The sequence below is a fragment of the Panicum virgatum genome, chromosome 7K (assembly GCF_016808335.1).
Source record: "Panicum virgatum strain AP13 chromosome 7K, P.virgatum_v5, whole genome shotgun sequence".
NCBI classification, from domain to species: domain Eukaryota; kingdom Viridiplantae; phylum Streptophyta; class Magnoliopsida; order Poales; family Poaceae; genus Panicum; species Panicum virgatum.
In genome coordinates this window covers 45,968,789-45,989,306 of record NC_053142.1, presented here as the reverse complement: position 1 = coordinate 45,989,306, position 20,518 = coordinate 45,968,789, and the positions used below count along the sequence as shown (strand labels likewise).

The 20,518-nt window shown below is 45.3% G+C and overlaps 2 protein-coding genes across 5 annotated transcripts; one reads left to right on the top strand and one right to left on the bottom strand.

Annotated features, from left to right (window-relative positions):
* Positions 1–5,056: 5,056 nt before the first annotated feature.
* LOC120641666 lies at positions 5,057–13,775 on the bottom strand. Of its 4 annotated transcripts, XM_039917861.1 has the most exons (8): positions 13,425–13,775; positions 13,213–13,273; positions 12,124–12,210; positions 9,908–10,021; positions 9,677–9,765; positions 9,317–9,394; positions 5,752–9,209; positions 5,164–5,616 (listed from the first exon to the last, which is right to left on the bottom strand). In XM_039917861.1, the coding sequence occupies exons 4-7, from the start codon at positions 9,948–9,950 to the stop codon at positions 6,966–6,968; spliced, it is 2,454 nt and encodes an 817-aa protein (XP_039773795.1). In that variant the 5' UTR covers positions 9,951–10,021; positions 12,124–12,210; positions 13,213–13,273; positions 13,425–13,775; the 3' UTR covers positions 5,164–5,616; positions 5,752–6,965. The 4 variants fall into 4 exon arrangements, with proteins under 4 accessions (XP_039773796.1, XP_039773795.1, XP_039773797.1 ...); XM_039917862.1 differs by having other exon boundaries at positions 5,057–9,209; XM_039917863.1 differs by lacking the exon at positions 13,213–13,273.
* Positions 13,776–14,087: 312 nt separating this feature from the next.
* Positions 14,088–15,423, top strand: LOC120641665. Its single transcript, XM_039917859.1, has 4 exons — positions 14,088–14,275; positions 14,445–14,556; positions 14,692–14,764; positions 14,863–15,423. The coding sequence occupies exons 1-4, from the start codon at positions 14,125–14,127 to the stop codon at positions 15,133–15,135; spliced, it is 609 nt and encodes a 202-aa protein (XP_039773793.1). The 5' UTR covers positions 14,088–14,124; the 3' UTR covers positions 15,136–15,423.
* The last annotated feature ends 5,095 nt before the right edge of the window (positions 15,424–20,518 follow it).

Here is a 20,518-nt window from a genome sequence, read left to right as displayed (position 1 = left end):
GGAAATGTTATTTTCATGCCTTCCTGAAGAAACTAATCAACCTTTTGCAACAAGTTCATATTTGAGTATCATATCATAGGTTATATGCGACCTGCTGATTTATAAGCCACAGGCACTATTGATATTGCAGTTGTTCTCTGATGGAAGCTTGGAGTAAACTGGAATTGTTCTTTGTTGATCAGATGGGGTAGTTGTCCGATCAACATTGAGAATATAACTTGCTGATATTAACTAATTATTACTCTGAACGTGTGAGTGTGATACAGCGACTTAATCCAAGATCATGAAAAGGGTACCGGAAACTCTTAACGCTACCCTGTCTTCCTGCTAGCCTAGCCCTACACCTAGATTGATATTTTCACATGGGAAAACAAGGCCTGAAGAGCTGCAACCTGCCCAGTCGATGCCACCAACGCATATGCATCTTCTTGACCTGAACCCAGCTGGCAGCTGCACGTCCGCTTCACCCTATCCAAAGCTGCTAATGGGTTCAAAACCGGACCAAACCCACACAGCCACACCGAACTTCTCTGCAAAAGAACGTCAAAAGCACCAGACCGCCCCGCCCCACCCCACCCCACCAATTAATCACACCCCTGAGTACCTTCTTAGATATTTATCGTGGTGTGAAATACCACAGCCGGGCGGCGGAGTGCACCCGCCTAATCAAGTGTAGAATATGCTTAGGGGCAGTCAAGGAATGCTCGATCTAGAGGCGTGGGAACACGAAAGCACACAAGCATTTAGAGTGGTTCGGGCCGCCGGAGCGTAATACTCTACGTCCACTGTGTGACGTATTATCTGAGCTTGTGTGCAAGCTGGGGGAGGAGCTATGCATGTCTCTGCATGTGTGAAAACTTGTGGAGCCTCCTTTTCTACCGTGCGTGTTCTCCCTTTTATAAGCCCAAGGGGAGCAGTACACTGAGCGGGACCCCGACAGGTGGGCCTGGCGATGTATTATAAACTACACTTTGACCATCAATGTCTCAGATCCGGAGATCTTGTCGTCGACTTTCGTGTGTAGCTTCTGACCAGGGATGGTCTTGAGCTGTCCTGTCAGAGTAGAGTCTAGCCTCTGGAGCCGCGTGTTGAGGTCATGATGAAGCGCCGAACTACTGACTCAGTCCGTTGTAGCAGCGTGCACTGTTGCTCCAGTTAGTAGCTGGTCATCATGACTCGTCGCCCACGCGCGCGGCGCTGAGACACTGCTGCATGCCTCGGTAACAGACGAGCCGCCTTGGAAACAGGCGGGCTTACCGTGTTGTCATGTCACGCCTGTCCAACCCATGAGTGGGTATCCGATGCCCTGCTCTGGCAGCGCACGCCCCAACCACCAGCATTTAATGCGGCAGGAGGGCTGGCTTCAGGCAGAAGACTCGTGCCTGTGGGACACGTGGCGGCACCGGACCCGGGGGTCGGCGGCCGCGCCCACAGGGGCACGTGGCGGTTCCGGACCCCTACCCAAGCGGGGAGCAAAGGTCCGGAGGTTGGCCCTGTGGGACACGTGGCGGCGCCGGACCATGGGGTCGGCGGCCGCGCCCACAGGGGCTTGCGAGGGCTCCGGACTCCTACCCAAATAGAGTGCTGGGTCCGGGTCCCTTGGCTGGCTCGATGACTCAGGCCTCCTGGAGGTCTGGCTTCCACTTGTAGAGGCCCAGGTCCGGCCCGCGGAGGTTCGGGACCTGTCCGCGGGGGTCCGGACCCGTGGTCTGTGGTTGCCGCTTCTGAGCGCTTTCGTCCTTGTCTTGTAGGAGAGGGTACTCCTGTCTGAGTGTACCGACAATATTGATCTGGTGGCCCAGATTGAAGTTTGCACGGTTTGCACGAAGAGTTGGTTTGATATGTTCCCTTAATAAATCCATAACAAATCAATCCAGCTACACAACGAAAGCAAACTGTACCCACATGGCTCATGGTTCAAAACCCATTTTCTAGATATGGTTTCTGCAGAATAGGCTATAATTCCACAAGCTTCATGGTAAAATATGGAATACTCTAGAAACTAGATATCTATATGGTTAGATAAGCATGAAAAAAATTCTAGAGTTACATATTTTATAAAAGGCAAAATAGTCATTTTGATCTCTCAACTTTATTGTAAGGGTCAAATTCGTCCCTCAACTTTCAAATTGACCAATATAGTCCCTCAATTTTCATTTTAGGGTCATACATGTTCTTATGCTGATATTATACTCCATGGTAACATGAGATAAATGCAAAAAGTCATTTTTACCTTTGGTTTATTCTTCCTCTCCTTAATTACACTCTTCATGCGCCCTCAATGCAATGCAATGCATGGATAAATAAAATTCTATGTTCCAAATTTAACACTTGTACTGTTTAGCTCATAAATGCGTTGATGCTCATGCCACAATACTGATTTTCTTACATTAGCTAAATATTTTTTAGTAATAATAAATTGTTGAGGAATTTAGAAGGGGAAGGAGACAAGAGTAAAGAGGACCTTTTGCATAAATCTCATGTTATTATGGAGTATAATATAGCACAATGATGAGTTTGACCCAAAAATAAAAGTTGAGGGACTATATTGGTCTATTTGAAAGTTGAGGGATGAAATTGACCCTCAGATTAAAGTTGAGGAACCAAAACACCTATTTTCCCTTTATAAAAGTGTGTATAAAATGGACACATACAAAATCATATGAGCCACGGAGTTCTATAAATAGGGGTGCTTCCCTCCTCTCTTGCCATACTATGTCATAAGAGGTCTCAAGTAGAAGATAACAAGATTGTCATGTAGAGTAGTAGTGTTATGATAGGGTAACCACATAAAGTGTATAAGAGTCTTGTGTTGTACTAAGCTATAATGAATAAAGATTTGAGTCTCAAAATAGAGTCGGTCTCTCATACTAATGTTTAGGTGAATGTCTTTTGGTACAGTGTGGTTATAGGGACCGCAGAAGAAGTGGTGTCACACTAATTTGGTACCACTTCTCGGGAATCGGTGTTAACCTAGAGACACCGATTTCTCAACAAATATTAAATTAATAATAAATAAAGACCAATTATATAATTTAGCTGGCTAAATAACCCTTAATTTAGCAGTTATAGCGGGATATAGCAGACTATAGCAGTGGCTATAGCCGGCTATTTTGAACATTAATATTGATATCCACGTTCTGCTAACACGAAAGTGCAATTTAAAGCAGCTCTTAGAGATCAGATATGGGACAAGTCATTACCAATGCTAAAACACATGGAACAAAAACAACATATGCAGTCAAGGAAAGAACAATCCTATTATGCTGTTTTATCACAAATGACAAGATTCAGCAGCATTTTCATCTTCCAACTTCACGCCCCCAACTTTAGCTGCCAAACAATAAATCTGGAGTGAGGAGTGCATTGTATTTTAAAATCCATACATTATTTGCTGTGGTACTGTCTACTCTTCGAACTTGGCGATTTTCAGAATAATCACCGAGTTCCATTTGTAGAGACTCATCAATATCCTCCCAAAGATCTCTTTTCCCATTCCTGACCATTGGCGAATGAGTTTGACATCTTTCCCCGTTCGTGACCATTGGCAAATGAATTTGACGTGTTCATACAGATCTCTATCAATAGTATTCGCTAAATTCCACATGAAGTCTCTTTGAACAGGTTTTAGCCTCTGGACTTTAAAAAAAACCAAGGTAGAAGTCTCTTTGAACAGGTTTTAGCCTCTGGACTTTAAAAAAAACCAAGGTTGCGGCTCTCAGGACCCTCTTATTTTGGTCAGATTTCACCAGAGCAATGTTTGGCGTACATGATATGGTTCCCAAGTTTGCATCCCAATAGTCATATACAACAGTCATAGCATCCCAAATTTGCATACATGATATGGTTCCCTAACTTAAACACTGCGTTATTTTCAGTATGCAATAAAGAATAGATAACAAAGGTTGCCGGGAGAACATCACCAGGTGGAACATATCAAGACAAATATACTAAAGATACATTTTGGGGGAAGTATCATTAGTCAGACTTAAAGATGGATAGAGAGCGCATGTCCGCCAAAGTTGCAAGAAGAGACCAAGCAACAGCAATTTCCATCTTACGAAGCCAAGATCATATGTACCGCGGCAAAAGCTGGCCTTGAGAGGTGTGAATAGAGCCATATCTTTTACAACAACATTTGATCTGTTATCCACATGTGAAGCCACCACACCGACTTTCAGTTGTCCACTTAATTCCACAAAAACAACATTCCTTGAAAGCTTGATTTCACCAACACAAGTGATAGACATTCTCCCATCTCGAGAATCTAAGTAACAGGATAGCTGCCTACCTTTCCCCACCGCCGCCGCAGGAGGACCTGGATTGGTTTGGACGTTGGTTTAGAGGAGGGCCCTCCGACTTCCCAGAGGCCGGCCCACGCCACGCGGATGGATGCATGAGGAGTGGTTCCTTTTCAGTTTAATTAATTTATTTTTAAAAAATGGATATGAACTGAGTATAGATTTTACACACACTAGTATTTTTTTACATGATCATAAATCTAGAACGATGATGAGGCTGAAACCGACAAATAGAAGAAAATGCAGCCCAAAACATTTTAGTATGGGAACATGATATCCAGGTTCAAAACTGAAAAGGTTGAAATCCAGGTGGGAGGATTACTATGATCTTTTCGAAGCAAGATGAATCAAAGTGTCATGATATTGTAGTATTTTTAATGAACATGATATATGGTTCCTGTCTTTTTGACTTCATATGTCCCAAATATGCTCCTTAAGGAAAGGCATATTAGAATATGAATGTTACTGGGATGATTAAATTGCTTGGTACCCCTGTGGGAAAAAAAATGGTCTGGACCTTGTCGTCTGCAAAAATATGAGTTGGGTAGCTACATACAGTTTTTGACAGCTCATCACTGCCCATCTCCATGGTTCGTAAGCACAGAGGAATTATTTCAGTTTGCAGCAAAAAACTAATGACTTCAGTATCATCAACTTGCATTATTATCACACACAAAAAAGAACATTCTCATTAACGTATTGGTTACTTTTAGAGCAAGCAAGGATTTACTATATAACTATGTATTTGAGCAAAATGAAGAGAACATCCCGGTTCATACTAATATATTGGTTTTATATATCATAAATTGACAATACAAAAAACCTCAATGGTCAATGCAACAAATAACAAAGCTGCCAGTACTAGTGATTCATCTCAGGTTAGCCCTGAAGTTAAACTGTGCATTATATTGTGCTAATTACATAACAGCTTAAGAGAACAACATGAATCTTTACTGATGAGATCTGTTTATCATATAGCACGCACCTATCTAATGCTGGAGGCAGAGGCATTATAATGGATTCGCTAGTTCAGGTAAACTTCCAAGCACAAATTACCTTGACAAGAGCACCATTGCACCAATGACACCCAGGCCAGTAAGCCTTAAGTACTCAAAAGGTCTTGTTTTGCTGGTAGTATTCAGAAACGGGTACAGGTACAGCGGAATATGAGCTGAAATGATTTTTTTTTGTCAATATGGAGACAGAGGATAGGACTAATAATCAACATTTTTATCATTAATTTATCAGTTCATTCAAACAACATTATCAGTCCATTTAAGAAAAGGATCCTGGTCTCAGCGTGCGATGCGACACACTGCAATAGTCAAACAAAGTTGAAAAATTGTTAAACAACAAAGGTATTCCATAATTTTAATGTGCTCCCTCTACAGTATCAGCAACCAGCAACCAAAAAAATTGAGCTCCAATCCCCTTAGTTGGAAAAGCTTACCTGCAAAAGTGCAAGAGCATTGCAAACTTGGTTTGATGCACCAGGTGATAGTGTTGGAAGTGAAAGTGAAGGGTAGATAGACACGATCTCCTGTATCAGTTTCCAGATTATGAAGCAGAGCATGTTAAACCAGAATAAGTTCCACTGCCAAGAAAAAAAAAACTAATATGACCACCAATGCCATGCTGATTTCTAAGACTTTCACTGACTTAGCACAATAAGAGATTAATTGCAGGGACACAACAAAAGGTGTAGAGTATCCTCAAACATAGCTTTCAGTCCTCTGTGAGTACAAGCATTCGAATCTTTTCTATTGATGGGCCAGGAACATACCTGGAGTAGCGCAGCGAAGACTTAACAAGTATACGTTCCAACAATTTACGCACAAAAGCAGATTTGTGAGTGATCATTTGGAGCTGATGAGAATTAACAAGTTATACTTCAGTGCACAAAAACTTAGAACGTATACTGGCAATCAACTCTCTTTTTGTTAAACAGTGATCTACTAAGGTTCATCCTTTAGCGGCTTAAGGCCTGTTCATATCCACAACGTCCCACGTCACATGTTTGCATAAAACTAGTTACAGAAATGTGTGGCATATGGAAATATAATGATAGATGCAGCAAAATCTTCCATTAAAGATCTCTCCCTTCCTCCAAAGGAAAAAGGCAAGAAACTACAAAGAAGGTGAAATCGGAAGAGCCGTTCATCAGAAAGACAAGGGCATCGGTGTAGTTTGCTTGATCCATCTTTTGAAAATAAAACCAAAACGGATCGAAGTCAGAAGCAATAGAAATAGTTTGTGAGGAAATGGGGTAAAAGGGAAGGATAATGGCAAAGGCCGTCGTTCCTGTGCTTTGCTTCATTTTGCAACCTAATATTGTTGATTTTTTTTTTTGAAAGGTTATTGTTGTTTGAACCTTCACCCGCGCTAACAATGACACACTCACAAGCTACTTTTGGATTTTGTTGTTCGGTTAAACCGAATCTTGCTGTGGTTAGTTGATTAAGCTGAACATATATGGACATGTGGTACATAAACTTAATCAAAGATCACAAAAATGGGCACCCGAACCGCACGGGTAGTGCCTGCGTAATGGACTAATGGCAACTAGAAAAATAAACCCTAGAGCTACACTGTCATTCAACGTCCTATGCGGCGCTGTAGTTTACTGCCTGCCAGCACCCCTCCCCTGCCGTGTCGTGGCTTAAGCTACTGCCACCAATGCATCTTCTTAGCCTGCACTGGGCTCCGGTTGGCAATCTGCCTCCACACATTGACGCTTGCCGGTGCCTTCCGCTTGGCCCGCAAGTGCTGCCGCATCGCGTCGAATAACGCGTGCATGTTCCCGCTGCCGCCGGGCCTCTTTCCCGGCATGCTCACCACCGCCCGGCTCGTGGAGGACTTCTTATCCTGGCCTTTCGTGCGGTGGAGCATTCCCCCGAGATACTTCCACGGCGACATGTGGTGCTGTTCGCCAGGAACACGGCTGGATGACGGACCCTCCTGGTCGTGCCCGTAGTGGTAGTGGTGGTGGAACACCGTGGCGATCTTGTTCTTAAGCATCCGCAGCCGCTCCACCCGCTTTGCCAGGACTTCCTGGCGGCGGCGGCGCCTCCTCATCGATCTTGACACATGAGGCGCATACATCGGCGGCACGATCCCTCGCCACGGCACTGACGACGGAGCAATCCCTCGCCACGACATCGGCGGGGCAATACCCTGCCACGACACCGGCGGCGGCGCAATACCCGGCCGCGACAGCGGCGGCGGTGAGTAGGAAGCAGAAGCGCTCGACTCCGGCAACACCGTAGGGCTCGTGGAATGATACGAGATGGCGGAGCCTGACGAGTTGTTGTGGCTGCTCATGTACATGCTGCCGGAGTCGACGCGTTTCAGCGTTCGCCATGGTTTGCGCCTTGACAAGACCGCGCTGGAAGCGGAGGCGTCCGTGCTCTGTCGCTGCGGAGTACTCTCTTCATCATCATCATCTTCAGCTCGGCGCAGGCAGTGCTCCTTGGGGTCCCGATTCGGCCTGATGCGACTGTGTATGGTGACCATCGTGTTGCTCGAGGAAGATTGTTTCGGCGTAGCCATGGCGCAAATGGCTCGCTCCGAGCCACGGCGCGACGCCTTGCCCAAGGACAACCTGGAGTCTTGTCTTCTCAAAGGACGCGTGGAGGAGGAGCTTTCCGCTCCCGCATGCCGGATCGTGGCGCGGTCGTGCAGCCGTGCCCGACCAAGAGAGCCCCCCCGCGACACGGAGCGACGCTGGCTGCTGCCCTTCGTCGACGACTGGTCACCACGGGCGAAGGCGCGACGCGTCTTGTCCCGTTGGTCGGCGTGCCGATTGCTTCCCGTCACCGTGCCATGCCGCGACGTCGCCGCCACGCCGCGTCCGGCTCGCTCGGAGCCAAGGCGCGACGCCATGCCAAGGGACAGCCTGGAGTCTAGTCTTCCCAAACGACGTGTCGAGGAGGAGCTCTCCGCTCTCACGCGCCGACCCGTGCTGCGGCCTTGCGGCCGTTTCCACTCCAGAGACATCTCCCGCGACATGGAGTGATGGTTGTTGCTGCCCTCCGTCGACGACTGGTCACCACGGCCGGAGGTGCGCCGCGTTCTGTCCCATTGCTCGGCATGACGATTGCTTCCGATCACTGTGCCATGCTGCGACGTCGCTGCCACGCCGCGTCCGGCTCGTTCCGAGCCACGGCGCGACACCATGCCCAGGGATAGCCCGGAGTCCAGTCTTCCCAAAGGACACGTCGAGGAGAAACCTTCCGCTCCCACGTGCCGAACCGTGCTACGGTCGAGCAGCCTTGCCCGACCCAGAGACACCTCCGGCGACACGGAGCGAGGGCTGCGGCTGATGCTGCCCTCCGGCGATGACTGGTCACCACGGCCGGAGGTGCGATGCGTCATATCCCAGGCCAACGTGCCATGCTGCGATGTCGCAGCCATGCCGGGTCTGGCTTGCTCCGAGCCACGACTGTTGCTGGCCTCAAGCGTCGTCTGGTCACCACGCCCGGAGGTGCGACGCGCCGTGTCCCGTTGGTCGGCGTTCTGAACGCCTCCCGTCACCGTGCCATGCCGCGACGTCGCAGCCAAGGGTAAGCGGTAGAGGCTGAGGCCGGAATTCCGCTGCTCTCCGCTTGGACGGTGTCGTGGCAGCAATGCAGATGCAGTAGTCCTCGACGAGCGGTAGGTGGCGAGGCGGGCAAGGACGGGCTCTTCCGCTGCAAGGGGACCGCCATGAACGTGGCCGCTGGCTCGGCTTGACACAGTTGAATACTGCGGGTTAAGCCAGCTGGGTCGTTCACCGGCCAGGAGGCTGGTGAGGCTGGGCGACGCCGGTGGCCTCAGGCTCGTGGGTGGCTCGGCGTCGCGTGTCTGGCGATCTGATCGGATGGAGAGCTTCCTTTCTAGTGCAGGAGACATCAGAGAACCCGATAGTATCTGAAAACAGATGATTTACGGCTGATCAGCGCTTGCCGAGAACACAAAATGAGAAAGTGAAGGGCAAATGATGCCTTTTCACAATTACTGGCCCGAAAATAAATTACATTTGCCTGCTTCAGGAGAGTCTGCTGGGTAGCATCATCTAGCATCTTCATCAGTAGAGCCCTGGATGTCTCATCTAACTGCACAATGTAAGAACAAATTAAACTTTATGTGTCAGATTTGCCAGCACATTTTGCTACTGCAGAAAATGTAACTTTGACATAAAAAATTCTTCGGTTTCCCACATCCTTGCAGTCAGATTTTGAAATCAGAACGATTGCTTCGGTTTATCATGCCTAATCTTCAATCCTTCTCCCTTTCAAATGTATCTGAACATTATTTTCTACTGGAAAACGAAATATACCTTTGACTTGTTCTCACAAGAAATAGCAGTGACCAGTGAAGCCATAAAAATTACTTACATTTTCATTTGCAGGACCCTTGTGAAGCAGCCCGTACAGACTCTTGAGCGCCTGTAGATCAGACGAAAGTTGCTCCAATTCCGTTTTGTCTGGTGTTCCGTTTCAAAATCACAATAAGGAACGAAAAGAGAAACCAATCAACACAGGCACATGTATCTCTTTTTGAAAAAAGAAATTGTATGTAGGGATGTTGAAGGTTGACAGAGAACAAAGATTCGATCACAGACTAACCGCCATTGCGAGGTGAGGAAACCGATGTCGTCGCTTGATCCATCTTCTTGGGGGAGCACCAAACCAAGATTGAGGAATCGGAATCAGAAGAGACTAGGTTTGTGCCCACGGGTGCTGAAAAATTTTCAGCACAATAAGAGAGTGAAAATTTTTCAGCGCAATAAGGGAAAGTGACGCTGACACATACCCACAAATTGCAAGCAGCTGAATATAAACATGCAAGCAATTGATGCCTTGCCGAAGATAAAACACGACAAATGCAGGGAATGTAAAACTAAGCACTCATTCACAGAAAGACAATCACAAAGTACTAAGATATGATTCTTTGGCAAAAAGATATGATTCTAAATAATTTGGGATGACACCACCTCCAACAAAATTATTATCCGTTGCTTGCACTGTTATTTCAGTATCAACAATCCACACAAAATTTGTACAAACTTAACCAGCAGGGCAAGCTTAAAAAATCTGCTTTACCTACAACGCATATATGCGACATCCTTAGTGGTGATAGACCACACGCTCGATACATATGCCTCTACATAGAATCTGCAATTGTTTATACTGTGTGCAAGGCAAGACATACCTAGGAGCCAGCAGCCATGGTGAGAACATTAATCTTATGGTGCTAATAAGTACATATTGTTCCACTAACTAATCTTTTAGATGAGTGCAATTTGCAATAAGATCAGCTGGTTGAAAAGGTTAATATTGGCACTTTTAGATGCTGCTATGCAATGTTATACAGTCGTCTAGTCGAACCTAGTCGCCATGGCACCGATAAGGCGACTAGTCGTCGATCAGGTCGATTAGTCGACCCTAGTCGGTCCTAGTCGTCGCTATAGTCGTCCTATATATTCCAGGACATATATGTACATGTATATGTACTTATATACTATATAGTAAGCAGGAACACCACAATGATAGTCAGTTTGGTGACATTTACTTGTGAGATTTGATGTTTGAACTGTCCAGAACTCCATATTCTTGTCCCACACTCCATATCCTTGCTGTTCTGCTGCTGAAACTGTAATTACAAAGAGAAAAACTGAAGTCAGTAGCTGAAATTAAATGTGTAACAGCATTATAGCAAGTGAGCAAGTAATTCAAAATTTAAAAAGAACCAAGCATTACACCTGCCTTTGCCGCTGTGCATCGAAATCTGCAGAGCAATGAGCCAAGCAGAGCAAGAGCAATGAGCCAAGAGCATAGCACAAGCAACGAGCCAAGAGCAGAGCAAGAGCAGAGCAGAGCAAGAAAACTTACCATCGGAGGAGGAGCTCATCTTCAGACGCCGCCACGCCGGCGGGCGGCAGCCAGGCGACGTGACGCAGGCGGTCAGGCGACGGCGTGATGCGAGCTGGCGGCCGCGTGACCCGGGCGGCGTGACACAGGCGGTCGGGCGGCGGCGGCACGACGCAGGCGACGGCAGCGGCGTGACGCAAGCGGCTCGACTCGAGCAGTCGAGCGGAGGTTTGTGCCTGCGTGGTGCACAGAAGTGGCTTCTATATAGTTAACCCTAATGGGCCTAATTGAGCCCAGTACAGGCGGCGGGCTGGACATCTTTTGGCCGGCAACCTGATCGACCAAGCAGCAAGTCGGACGACTAATCTCGATTAGGCGACGATTAGTCGGACGATCAGACATCTGATCGACAAAAGCTAGTCACTCCACTTATCGAAGCCAGCGGAGCGATAAGGTCGACTAATCGTGACTAATCGCGATTAGTCGGACGATTGTATAACATTGCTGCTATGTCAAAGTTGTGTGTTCAGATTGATCTGCTTGTCTACATAATATCCAGATTCCTCTTCCTATTCACATATAAATATATTGATTTTGACATCATACTCTCATATAAATATATTGATTTTGACATCCTATTTCTATAGACTTGCAATGTTCGATGCAGTAATGCACTAAAGGAGAAACTTCACGGAAGTCAAACTTGCAATGATGACAGCATGTACGAAATTGTTTTTTGGTAGTCAGAATTCCAAAGGTGCTACCAGCTTTTGTGTATCAACATAAAAGAATAAAACAACAGGTCAATCATTCATCAATAAGGCACTTTTGGAAGTACATCAAGCTTGTCAATTTATTTAGATCAGAATAATTAAACTTAAATAAGAATAACTCAATTGAGATCGATACGAGCAATCCTTCCAGTCCTCAGCAAGACAGGCGAGCTCATAACAACAAGGAGTTGGGGATACCTTGTTCACGAGGAGCATGTCCCTTTGAAAAAGGATTAGTACACGACCAGCTGAGCTCGATGCGGTGAATGAGCTAATTGCTGTTACCTGCATACCATAAATTGCTTTCATTAGTGCTACTCAAAGTACCGGCAAGGTTAGATGAGCATAGCTCAAATGGACACCAGATTTGAGTAAATCATATGTGAGTATCATTTGTAATGCATCATTATGGATATTTCGAAACTGCTCGTCATGTGACACAAACACTATCTTACATAGCAAGGAAAAGAAGACATCAGCTGGAATCAAACAAACTCCATTTTGCGCGCTTTGAGTAATGCATCATTATGTAAGCATAGTAAAACTTTCGACAAAACAGATGACACCCAAACACTAATCCATTATTTTATTTCCTTATCTCAAGCCTGATAGGAGGATAAATATTATCTGTTCAGGGTTTCATTATCTACTAATTGTGCACAGAGAATATGTGTTCTTTATTACAATATAAATCTCTCAAGTCTCAACATTCAGGCAATCTCTCAATATATGGATTTAATCAACAAATTTCAGGATAGCCACAACATAACACTGAATAACATAATTGAATCACTTGTATGGAGATCAGTATCCAGTGTCCTTAATCTGTCGATATCCTATGCCTGCTCATTATTATGTTTGTTGCTGGTTACCTATTATTTCAAGGCATATGATTCTCTGTTCCTATTCAATAACATTTTCTGTCCATTCCTATTCACTAACATTTTCTGTCCATGGTCTGACACACAATTTAATCAAGGATGGGACTCAGAGTAACTTATGTTGTCATACAAAAACCATCACATTCTACAATCACCATTTAAGTTTGCCCCAATTAAGCACGCCTGTGGGGTCACATGAGCTAGAATTTCAAAAATTATTGAATATGTGTCCACTTGTGTTTTGGTTGCTCTGTTATGTTGGAAATTTGAAACAATTCCATTTCAGACGATTAGAATTAGAAAATTACATTTACATAAGAGAACAACTCAATTGTACAAGGAAGAAAACTATCACAAGTTTTCATGACGAAGAGAAATAAGTGAGGGCCATGGAAATAGAACAGACCCTAACGATTAGCTGCTTGGCTGGTGTTCAGTGTTCTTCTCTTCCCCTCAACAACCTAACCCTGGTGAGTGCAAAAGAATGAAATCAAGATTCAGATATTCCGTTAACAGATAGGCACGCTAATCCACAGAATCCCAGCAATCTATAGGGATGCTACTATCGTTCTAAACTGAGAATCAAAAAAACAAACATGTAGAGGGCATTGTGCCCACCTTCTCACACGAGCAGCCGCCGTGCTGCAGGTGCTCACGAGGAGAGAAGAGCGCCCATCTTGCCTGTTGGACAAGCACTGGAGTAAGAACCGGCTACGGCAGCGCGAGACGGACGGCGGCGTGGACGAAGTGCGGCGAGGACTTGGGACGGCGGCTTGGAGGAATCGGCCCGCGCGGCGGCGCGAGGCGGGAGCCGGCGTGGAAGAGGTGCAGCGAGGACTCGAGACGGCCGCGTGGAGGAGGCGGCCCGCGCAGCGGCGGTCGCGGCGCGAGGCGGACGGCGGCGTTGAGGAGCGGAGGCGGAGAAGAGGGAAAATGGCGGGCGGTTATTCCGTGTACGAAGGGACAGGACGTTTCGGGAGGGGCATATATACGTCGCCGACGCGACCAAATTTGAATGTAGCGGCGGTTCGTCGTGTACCACTGTACCAGGGTCTAGAGGCCTTCCTTGCACGGGCCCAAAAAAGACTAATTTTCTAGTGAAGTTAAAAATTGTATGGGCCAGCCCAGTAGGTGTTTCGTGTTTGTCATCATCAGACAAAAGTTAAGGAAGGAATCCAGATTTTTTTTTCTTTTAATTTAATGTCTGGAGGAGGAGCAAGGAAAGTGGCGGCTGGCGCCGTTCGCCAGACCACATCCTGCTGCTGATTCTGACCTTCCCTGCAAGCGACTTGTTCATCAGAAAAGGTAGCCCGCCACAATGCCACATAGACAGGCTACCCAAACCATCTCTCCTCTCCTCTCTTCTCTACTCGTCGTGTGGTCGCTCTCCTTCCGCCATCGATACAGAGGGCAGACGATGTCGTCGTCCAAGTCCAACTTCTTCAGCCGCGCCTGGAACAGAGCTCGCGGTAAGCAGCAACGGTTCCCCGGCCAGCATGCTCGTGCAATTCGCCTCGCCATTTTCTGCGACCTCGTGTTCTTCTCCTCCCTTTTAATTTCTTTTTCTGCTCATAATGTCTGAGGATGTGAGATGGATCGAATGCCATTGCCAATGACATCCTGATGCTCTGATTGCAGGCAAGTCGGATGTGGAGAGGATCTGCAAGAAGGTCTTCGACGACCTGGCGGACAAGGACACGGAGCTCCTGGGCATCAACTCCCTCCACGTCGCCACCCTGATGGTTTACAAGTGAGGATGCCATTGCTTTTTTAATTCAATCAGTTCATCCTGCGTCCCATCATCAGGTGCTGGACGTTAACTTTTGTGATCTGTCCGTGCTGAATGTGCTTCCCCTTTTTGATTGATTATTGCGGGCTTCCTCAGTTCAATCAACAAGCAGTTAGTCGGGCCTCACAAGGACCCTCCCTGCTTGAAGATCGTCGCTGAAAAAATGGAGGTACCGCTCAAATACCAAAAAAACAACAAATAAAAACATTTCCCTCATCAAAAGAAAAACAAATAAAAAACCTGTTGCTTGTTCGCTCTGATATGCAGGAGTACCGCGCGAAGAAAGGGATAGCGTTGACGGAGTTCCAGGAGCTGATCCTCATGTGGGTGGAGAAGGACCTGCGGCTGGTGCTCGCGAACAAGGCCGCCATCGCGGTGCTGGGCGCGCCGCTGCTCGCCGTGACGGCCAAGAACGCCGGCAGGCGGGTGCCGAGGGTCGGCGACGCCGTGGAGAAGGTGCCGACGCCGCTGGTCGCCGCCGTCTTCTCCGTGGGGCTCCTGCTCCTGCAGGACGTCCGGGTGAGCAGGCAGAGGGAGTGAGCACGTCAATTGGATAGATGCGCTCATCGATCCAGAGCGCTGGGGCCTGGAAGGCTTTCGCTTTCAGGCACTGGCTCACGGTCACGGGACATGGTCCCATCCCATTGCTTTTGCTGCTGCGTGATGGTAGGCTGGAAGTCTGATCGATAACGATGTGCTGCTACTTAATTTGCAGCCTTTTACCGGTACTTGGCGTCTGGATGGCACGTATGCAAAAATGATGGGATGGAAGCACTGCAATAATTGTGACGTTCATTCTTAATTAATAGTATACATGTTGATTTACTATAGGCTGGTTAATATGTGGTTTTCTTTTTTTTCTAAATGCACCTAACGCCAGTCTCAATGCATAGTTTCATTGCACAGATACCTAGAGCAAAAACTAGGTAACCGAGCCGGATGAGTTTCATGGGGATGAAAATCGTCTCAGAGCATCTCCAAGAGTTCCCCATCTCAGGTTGCCATTCTTTTTTTTTTTGACAAAAACAGAAAAAATCTTCTCCAACAGTTCCCCATCCCAAGTTGTCATTTATGCCAAGTTGGGAAAAAGAGCCTCCGCGTGCGTATATATGCGCGCTCGTAACCGCGGCGCATCCGTCCATATCAGAAGAGGTGGAAGGGCATAAAAATAATTTTGTTTCTGTCTCAGGGTTCCTGATGTAAGTTTTCATGAGGTGAAGGGCACAAACATAATTTTGTTTCTCTCTCAGGTTTCTGATGTAAGTTATATCTGGATTTGGCAAGTGAATTATGCCAAACTATTGGAGATGAGCTTTTTTTTACTTGGCATATCTTTTTAGAAGTTGGCAAAACACAAGATTTGTCAAGTAAAATTTGATAAACTCTTAGAGATGCTCTCACATCCTATGAAACTCTTTCTTCTCTTTCCTCATAAATATCCAGCCACATCAGCAAAATTAAATGCCCATGAAACACCCATAAAATTCCACTGAGACTGACCTAACATAGTATCTCATGCTACAGGATCTAAAATCGGGAGTTCTCGGTCCCGTTGGAATAGGGGCACAGAATACTACCTTGTAGGAATGAAAACTCATATAGAGTACCCTGACATATTTTTTTGAAAATATAATAGTGACATTTTGTGTTTTTGTTTGATGTGCAACGTTTGACTACTAATTTCTGCTCAAATGAGTATCTAACGAATGTGTGGAAATGTGGAAGTCCTTTTTAACACAAATGATTTTCACATTTCTGAAATTAAATATTTGAAGCTATTGACAGTCTAAATTTCTAAAATTTGATTACATCTTTGATGAAAATATCAAGTATAAAAACACGCCCTGGCTTCCAGATCCTGAGTTTGACTTTTTGTACGAGCGAATTTCAGTTGAAGTAATATAATGAGGGATCACATTCAGGCGGCATGTCTACCCTACCTTAGTCTCTTGAATGTGGATATCATATCCATTTAGGTAGGGTTTGCGCGTGTTTCTTTCATTGGGATGAACGTCTATATTGTATTTTAAAGGAAAAGGTCTAAATTACTCTATCAACTATAGCCAAAGTCTAGATAACCCCCATAAACTGACATTTGGTTCATTTTACCCCTTAAACTTTGCCATATGGTTCAAATTACCATCTAATATAATTTATCTTTGTTATTTCTTCATGCATAGGTAGAGTTTTATGTTGAAATTTTACAAGATTATGTACACACCATAACGCATGTTAGAAAAAATACATCATAATTTTTTATCATAATTTTGATAGATTAGGATATTCAATAATAAATTAATCATTAGAATTTAAAATTATATGAAAACTAATGGGGAAATTATAGATTCTTTCTAAATAGCCATTGTAATGTCCACTACTACCATGCAGAATTTGAAATTAATACTCAACTTGTGTATGGAGAAACAAAAGGATAAATTATATTATGAGGTAAAATAAACTAAATGATATAGTTTAGGGGTTAATTGAACCAAGTTATAATTAAGGTGGTATCCAGATTTTGGTTATAGTTGAGAGGAGTAAATTAAACTTTTCCTATTTTAAAAATGGGTGTACTTGCACCAATTGTAAACGAATCTCAATACCATACTTTTTTTATCTTAATTTGCTTCACTTTATTCATGCACCTGCGGTTCAGCTGAATCGCAAACCAATAAATCGTTTACAAATGTTGGGAGAGGGTTCATCCACACACCCGGATGACCCAAGTCCCTACTGCGACCAACTTGCGCCAAACCATGGGCAACAGAATTACAGGAACGAGTTGTATGCAAAACCTCAACAGAGCTAAACAAAGTTGCCATAATGAACTTAGCCTCTCTGAAAAATACACCTGATGACGCTCGATCCATTTCATCTGATAGCAATGCCTTCACCAGGGTCTGAGAATCAGTTTCGACGATGACGCGTTGCATACCACGGTCTGCAGCAATCAGAAGAGCTTCAATGCATGCATGAGACTCGGCGCTTAGAACATCACTGACCACAGGTAGTCTACCATCTCCTGCCAGAACAGCATTTGCCTGGTGGTCACGGACCACAAACCCCCACGCTCCTGCCAACTCCTCAGCCCAGAAAGCTGCATCCACATTTATTTTCCAAATATCAGGAGGCGGTGGTGCCCATCGTGGAATACACGCCCTCGCACTTTGTACACCATCAGCGTTAGTAGCATCCGGGAGTTGCTGTGTTACCATTCGAGCCCTGTATATGATCTCCTCAGTATTCCTTCGTTGATCACCCGCATTAACTTTATTGCGGGCATCCCACCAAGACCAGAGAAATCCAACGATTAGAAGTTTTTTTTTCCTCGGATAACAAAAGGATATGGGCTGCCACTTGCATGGCTGAGGGAAGACCAGCCAACGTTTTCCTCTCATCTTCCAGGTTCAGAGTCCTCCAGCATTCTTTCACATATTTGCACTTTAGAAAGCAGTGGCCGCCATCTTCATCCAGTCGACAACACATCGGGCATCGGGTATCAATATCCATTCCACGTCTGCTAATATTTCGTCTAACCGGTAGACTGTTATGGGTGAATCTCCAGAAAAAATGTTTCACTTTTGGTGGGCATCGCAGCTTCCAAATTTTCTTCCATCCGAAGCCATGATCTGAACCTTGGCCAACATGTGAGCTGCATTCCCCATGTTGCCGGCTAGCATCTCTTACTCTGCAATCATCAAGAACGTGGTAGACTGACTTAACAGAAAAAACTCCCCTTGCTGTCGAAGTGCTATGCTATCAGGTCCTCCATGCCATGTTTGATCGGAATGCTTAGGATACGTTTCCAATCCTCCTCCCAAAACACCTCCTCAACCATGTGACGATCCCAATCTCCCGTAGCTGGGTCTATCAGCTCTGAAACTCTTGTCAAAACTGTATGACCCCTTGGAGTAATCGGTCTTCTGGTTACACCGTCTGGTATCCATGGGTCAAGCCAAATATTGATCTGTGACCCATCACCAACTCGCCAGATCAAACCCTTGTTCAGCGCTTGTATGCTATGCCCCGGACAATACTCCGCCACAAGTACGAGATGCCTGGTTTTTCCTTCGCTGTCAAAGGATCGCCATGAGGAAAATATTTAGCTCGGAGGACCTGTGCACATAAGGACTCCGGATTAGCAAGCAGCCTCCAGCCTTGCCTGGCCAGCATGGCAAGATTAAACAAGTGCAAATCACGGAACCCCAGCCCCCCTTTTTCCTTTCTGGAGCACAGCTTCTCCTTAGACAGCCAATGCATTTTATTCTCATTCTCTTGTTGCGCCCACCAGAACCGACAAATCATCGTACTGATCGCATCATATAATGTTTTTGTGAGATCAAAACAAGACATTGCATAGCTCGGGATTGCTTGTGCAACTGCTTTTATCAAAATCTCTTTCCCAGCCCTGGATAACAGCTTTTCTTTCCAGCCTTGCATACGTTTCCATACTCTATCTTTCAGATAATTGAATGTCTTCTCCTTCGACTTTCACATATATGCTGGTAATCCCAAATACTTTTCATTATGGGCTTCGACACTAATATCAAGAGCAACCATTACATGTTGCTTATGCACCCATTTTGCATACCGACTGAACATGACTGACGATTTCTCCTTATTTATTGTCTGACCTGAGCAATCCTCGTAAAATGAAAGAATATTTTGCAAATGATTTGCACTCCAATCATTAGCTTTCAGGAGTAGCAAGGAATCATCTACAAAAAATAGATGGTTGATGCTCGGTGCCTCTGGACACACTTTCACCCCCTCCAAATCACCTCTTTCTTCGGCTGCATGAAGCAAGCATGAGAATGCTTCAGCACACAATAGAAACAGATAAGGGGAAATAGGATCTCCTTGTCGCAGCCCCCTTTCAGGTACAATCACATCTGTAAGCACACCATTAACTTTGATCCTATATGTTACTGTAGTTACACACTTCATGATAGTATTCACCCATTGCTCATGAAACCCCAACCAGATCAGCATTTTCTCTAGAAAAATCCACTCCACTCTATCATAGGCCTTGCTCATGTCCAATTTTACAGCAGCAAAACTATCCCTTCCACTCTTTTTAGTCTGCAAATAATGGGTTAATTCATAAGCCAGTAAAACATTATCGGTGATCATACGCCCAGGAACGAAAGCACTTTGGTTCAAAGCAATTATTTCAGGTAGCAGCATCTTCAAACGATTTGATAAAACTATGCAATTTTATATATCACGTTGCATAAACTGATTGGTCTAAGGTCCTTCAAACGTTCTGGATTTGGGACCTTTGGAATTAAAACCACCACCGTCTCATTCCACCCCTCTGGCATATCTCCACCACACAAAAAATTCTTAACTTCCCGTGTCACATCAGTACCAACAATGTCCCAGAACTGCTTGTAAAAGAGAGCAGGCATACCATCAGTCCCCGGAGCTTTCAACTCGCCCATGCTATCAAGGGCCAATTTTATCTCCTCATCAGTATAATAGGAGCGCTTGGAGACTAGTTATCAATGTGCCTGAACCTTGAACTTTTTTCTTTCGGGTTTCATCTCTAGCCTACCCCAACTTGCTTGGGAAAAAAGGCTATGTTGTTGTTGTTGTATCAGTATAATAGCATAATAGAGATTGGTTCATCAATGATGTGACCCTCGGCTGCACTTGCGCCAACAATTCATCATATCGTGTACCTGTAGAACTAAGAAAAAGATCTTTATCAATACCATACTTGGTTGAGAGAAAAAAATGCTACACCCTCTATTTTTCATTATTGTCACTGTCACAATAATTACGTCAGTATTGTGAACAGAGGCTGTGTCTCTGGGTACAAAATATTGGGTACTCGTAGCAGAATCTTGTAATTAGGGATCTGGTAAACCAGAATCTCACACACACACTCCAGCAAGATACTTCTATTTCCGTTCCCCTT

Bases quoted from the DNA above. Each gene is read 5' to 3' on its own strand.
- LOC120641666 (XM_039917860.1), bottom strand. From the start codon at position 10,890: ATGGAGTTCTGGACAGTTCAAACATCAAATCTCACAA. The intron at 10,022-10,853 runs GTAAATGTCACC...AAAATTTTTCAG, and splicing joins TCAAACATCAAATCTCACAA to CACCCGTGGGCACAAACCTA. The intron at 9,210-9,316 runs GTAATTTATTTT...ATCTGTTTTCAG, and splicing joins CTCTCCTGAAGCAGGCAAAT to ATACTATCGGGTTCTCTGAT.
- LOC120641665 (XM_039917859.1), top strand. From the start codon at position 14,125: ATGCCACATAGACAGGCTACCCAAACCATCTCTCCTCTCCTCTCTTCT. The intron at 14,276-14,444 runs GTAAGCAGCAAC...CTCTGATTGCAG, and splicing joins CGCCTGGAACAGAGCTCGCG to GCAAGTCGGATGTGGAGAGG. The intron at 14,557-14,691 runs GTGAGGATGCCA...GGGCTTCCTCAG, and splicing joins GCCACCCTGATGGTTTACAA to TTCAATCAACAAGCAGTTAG.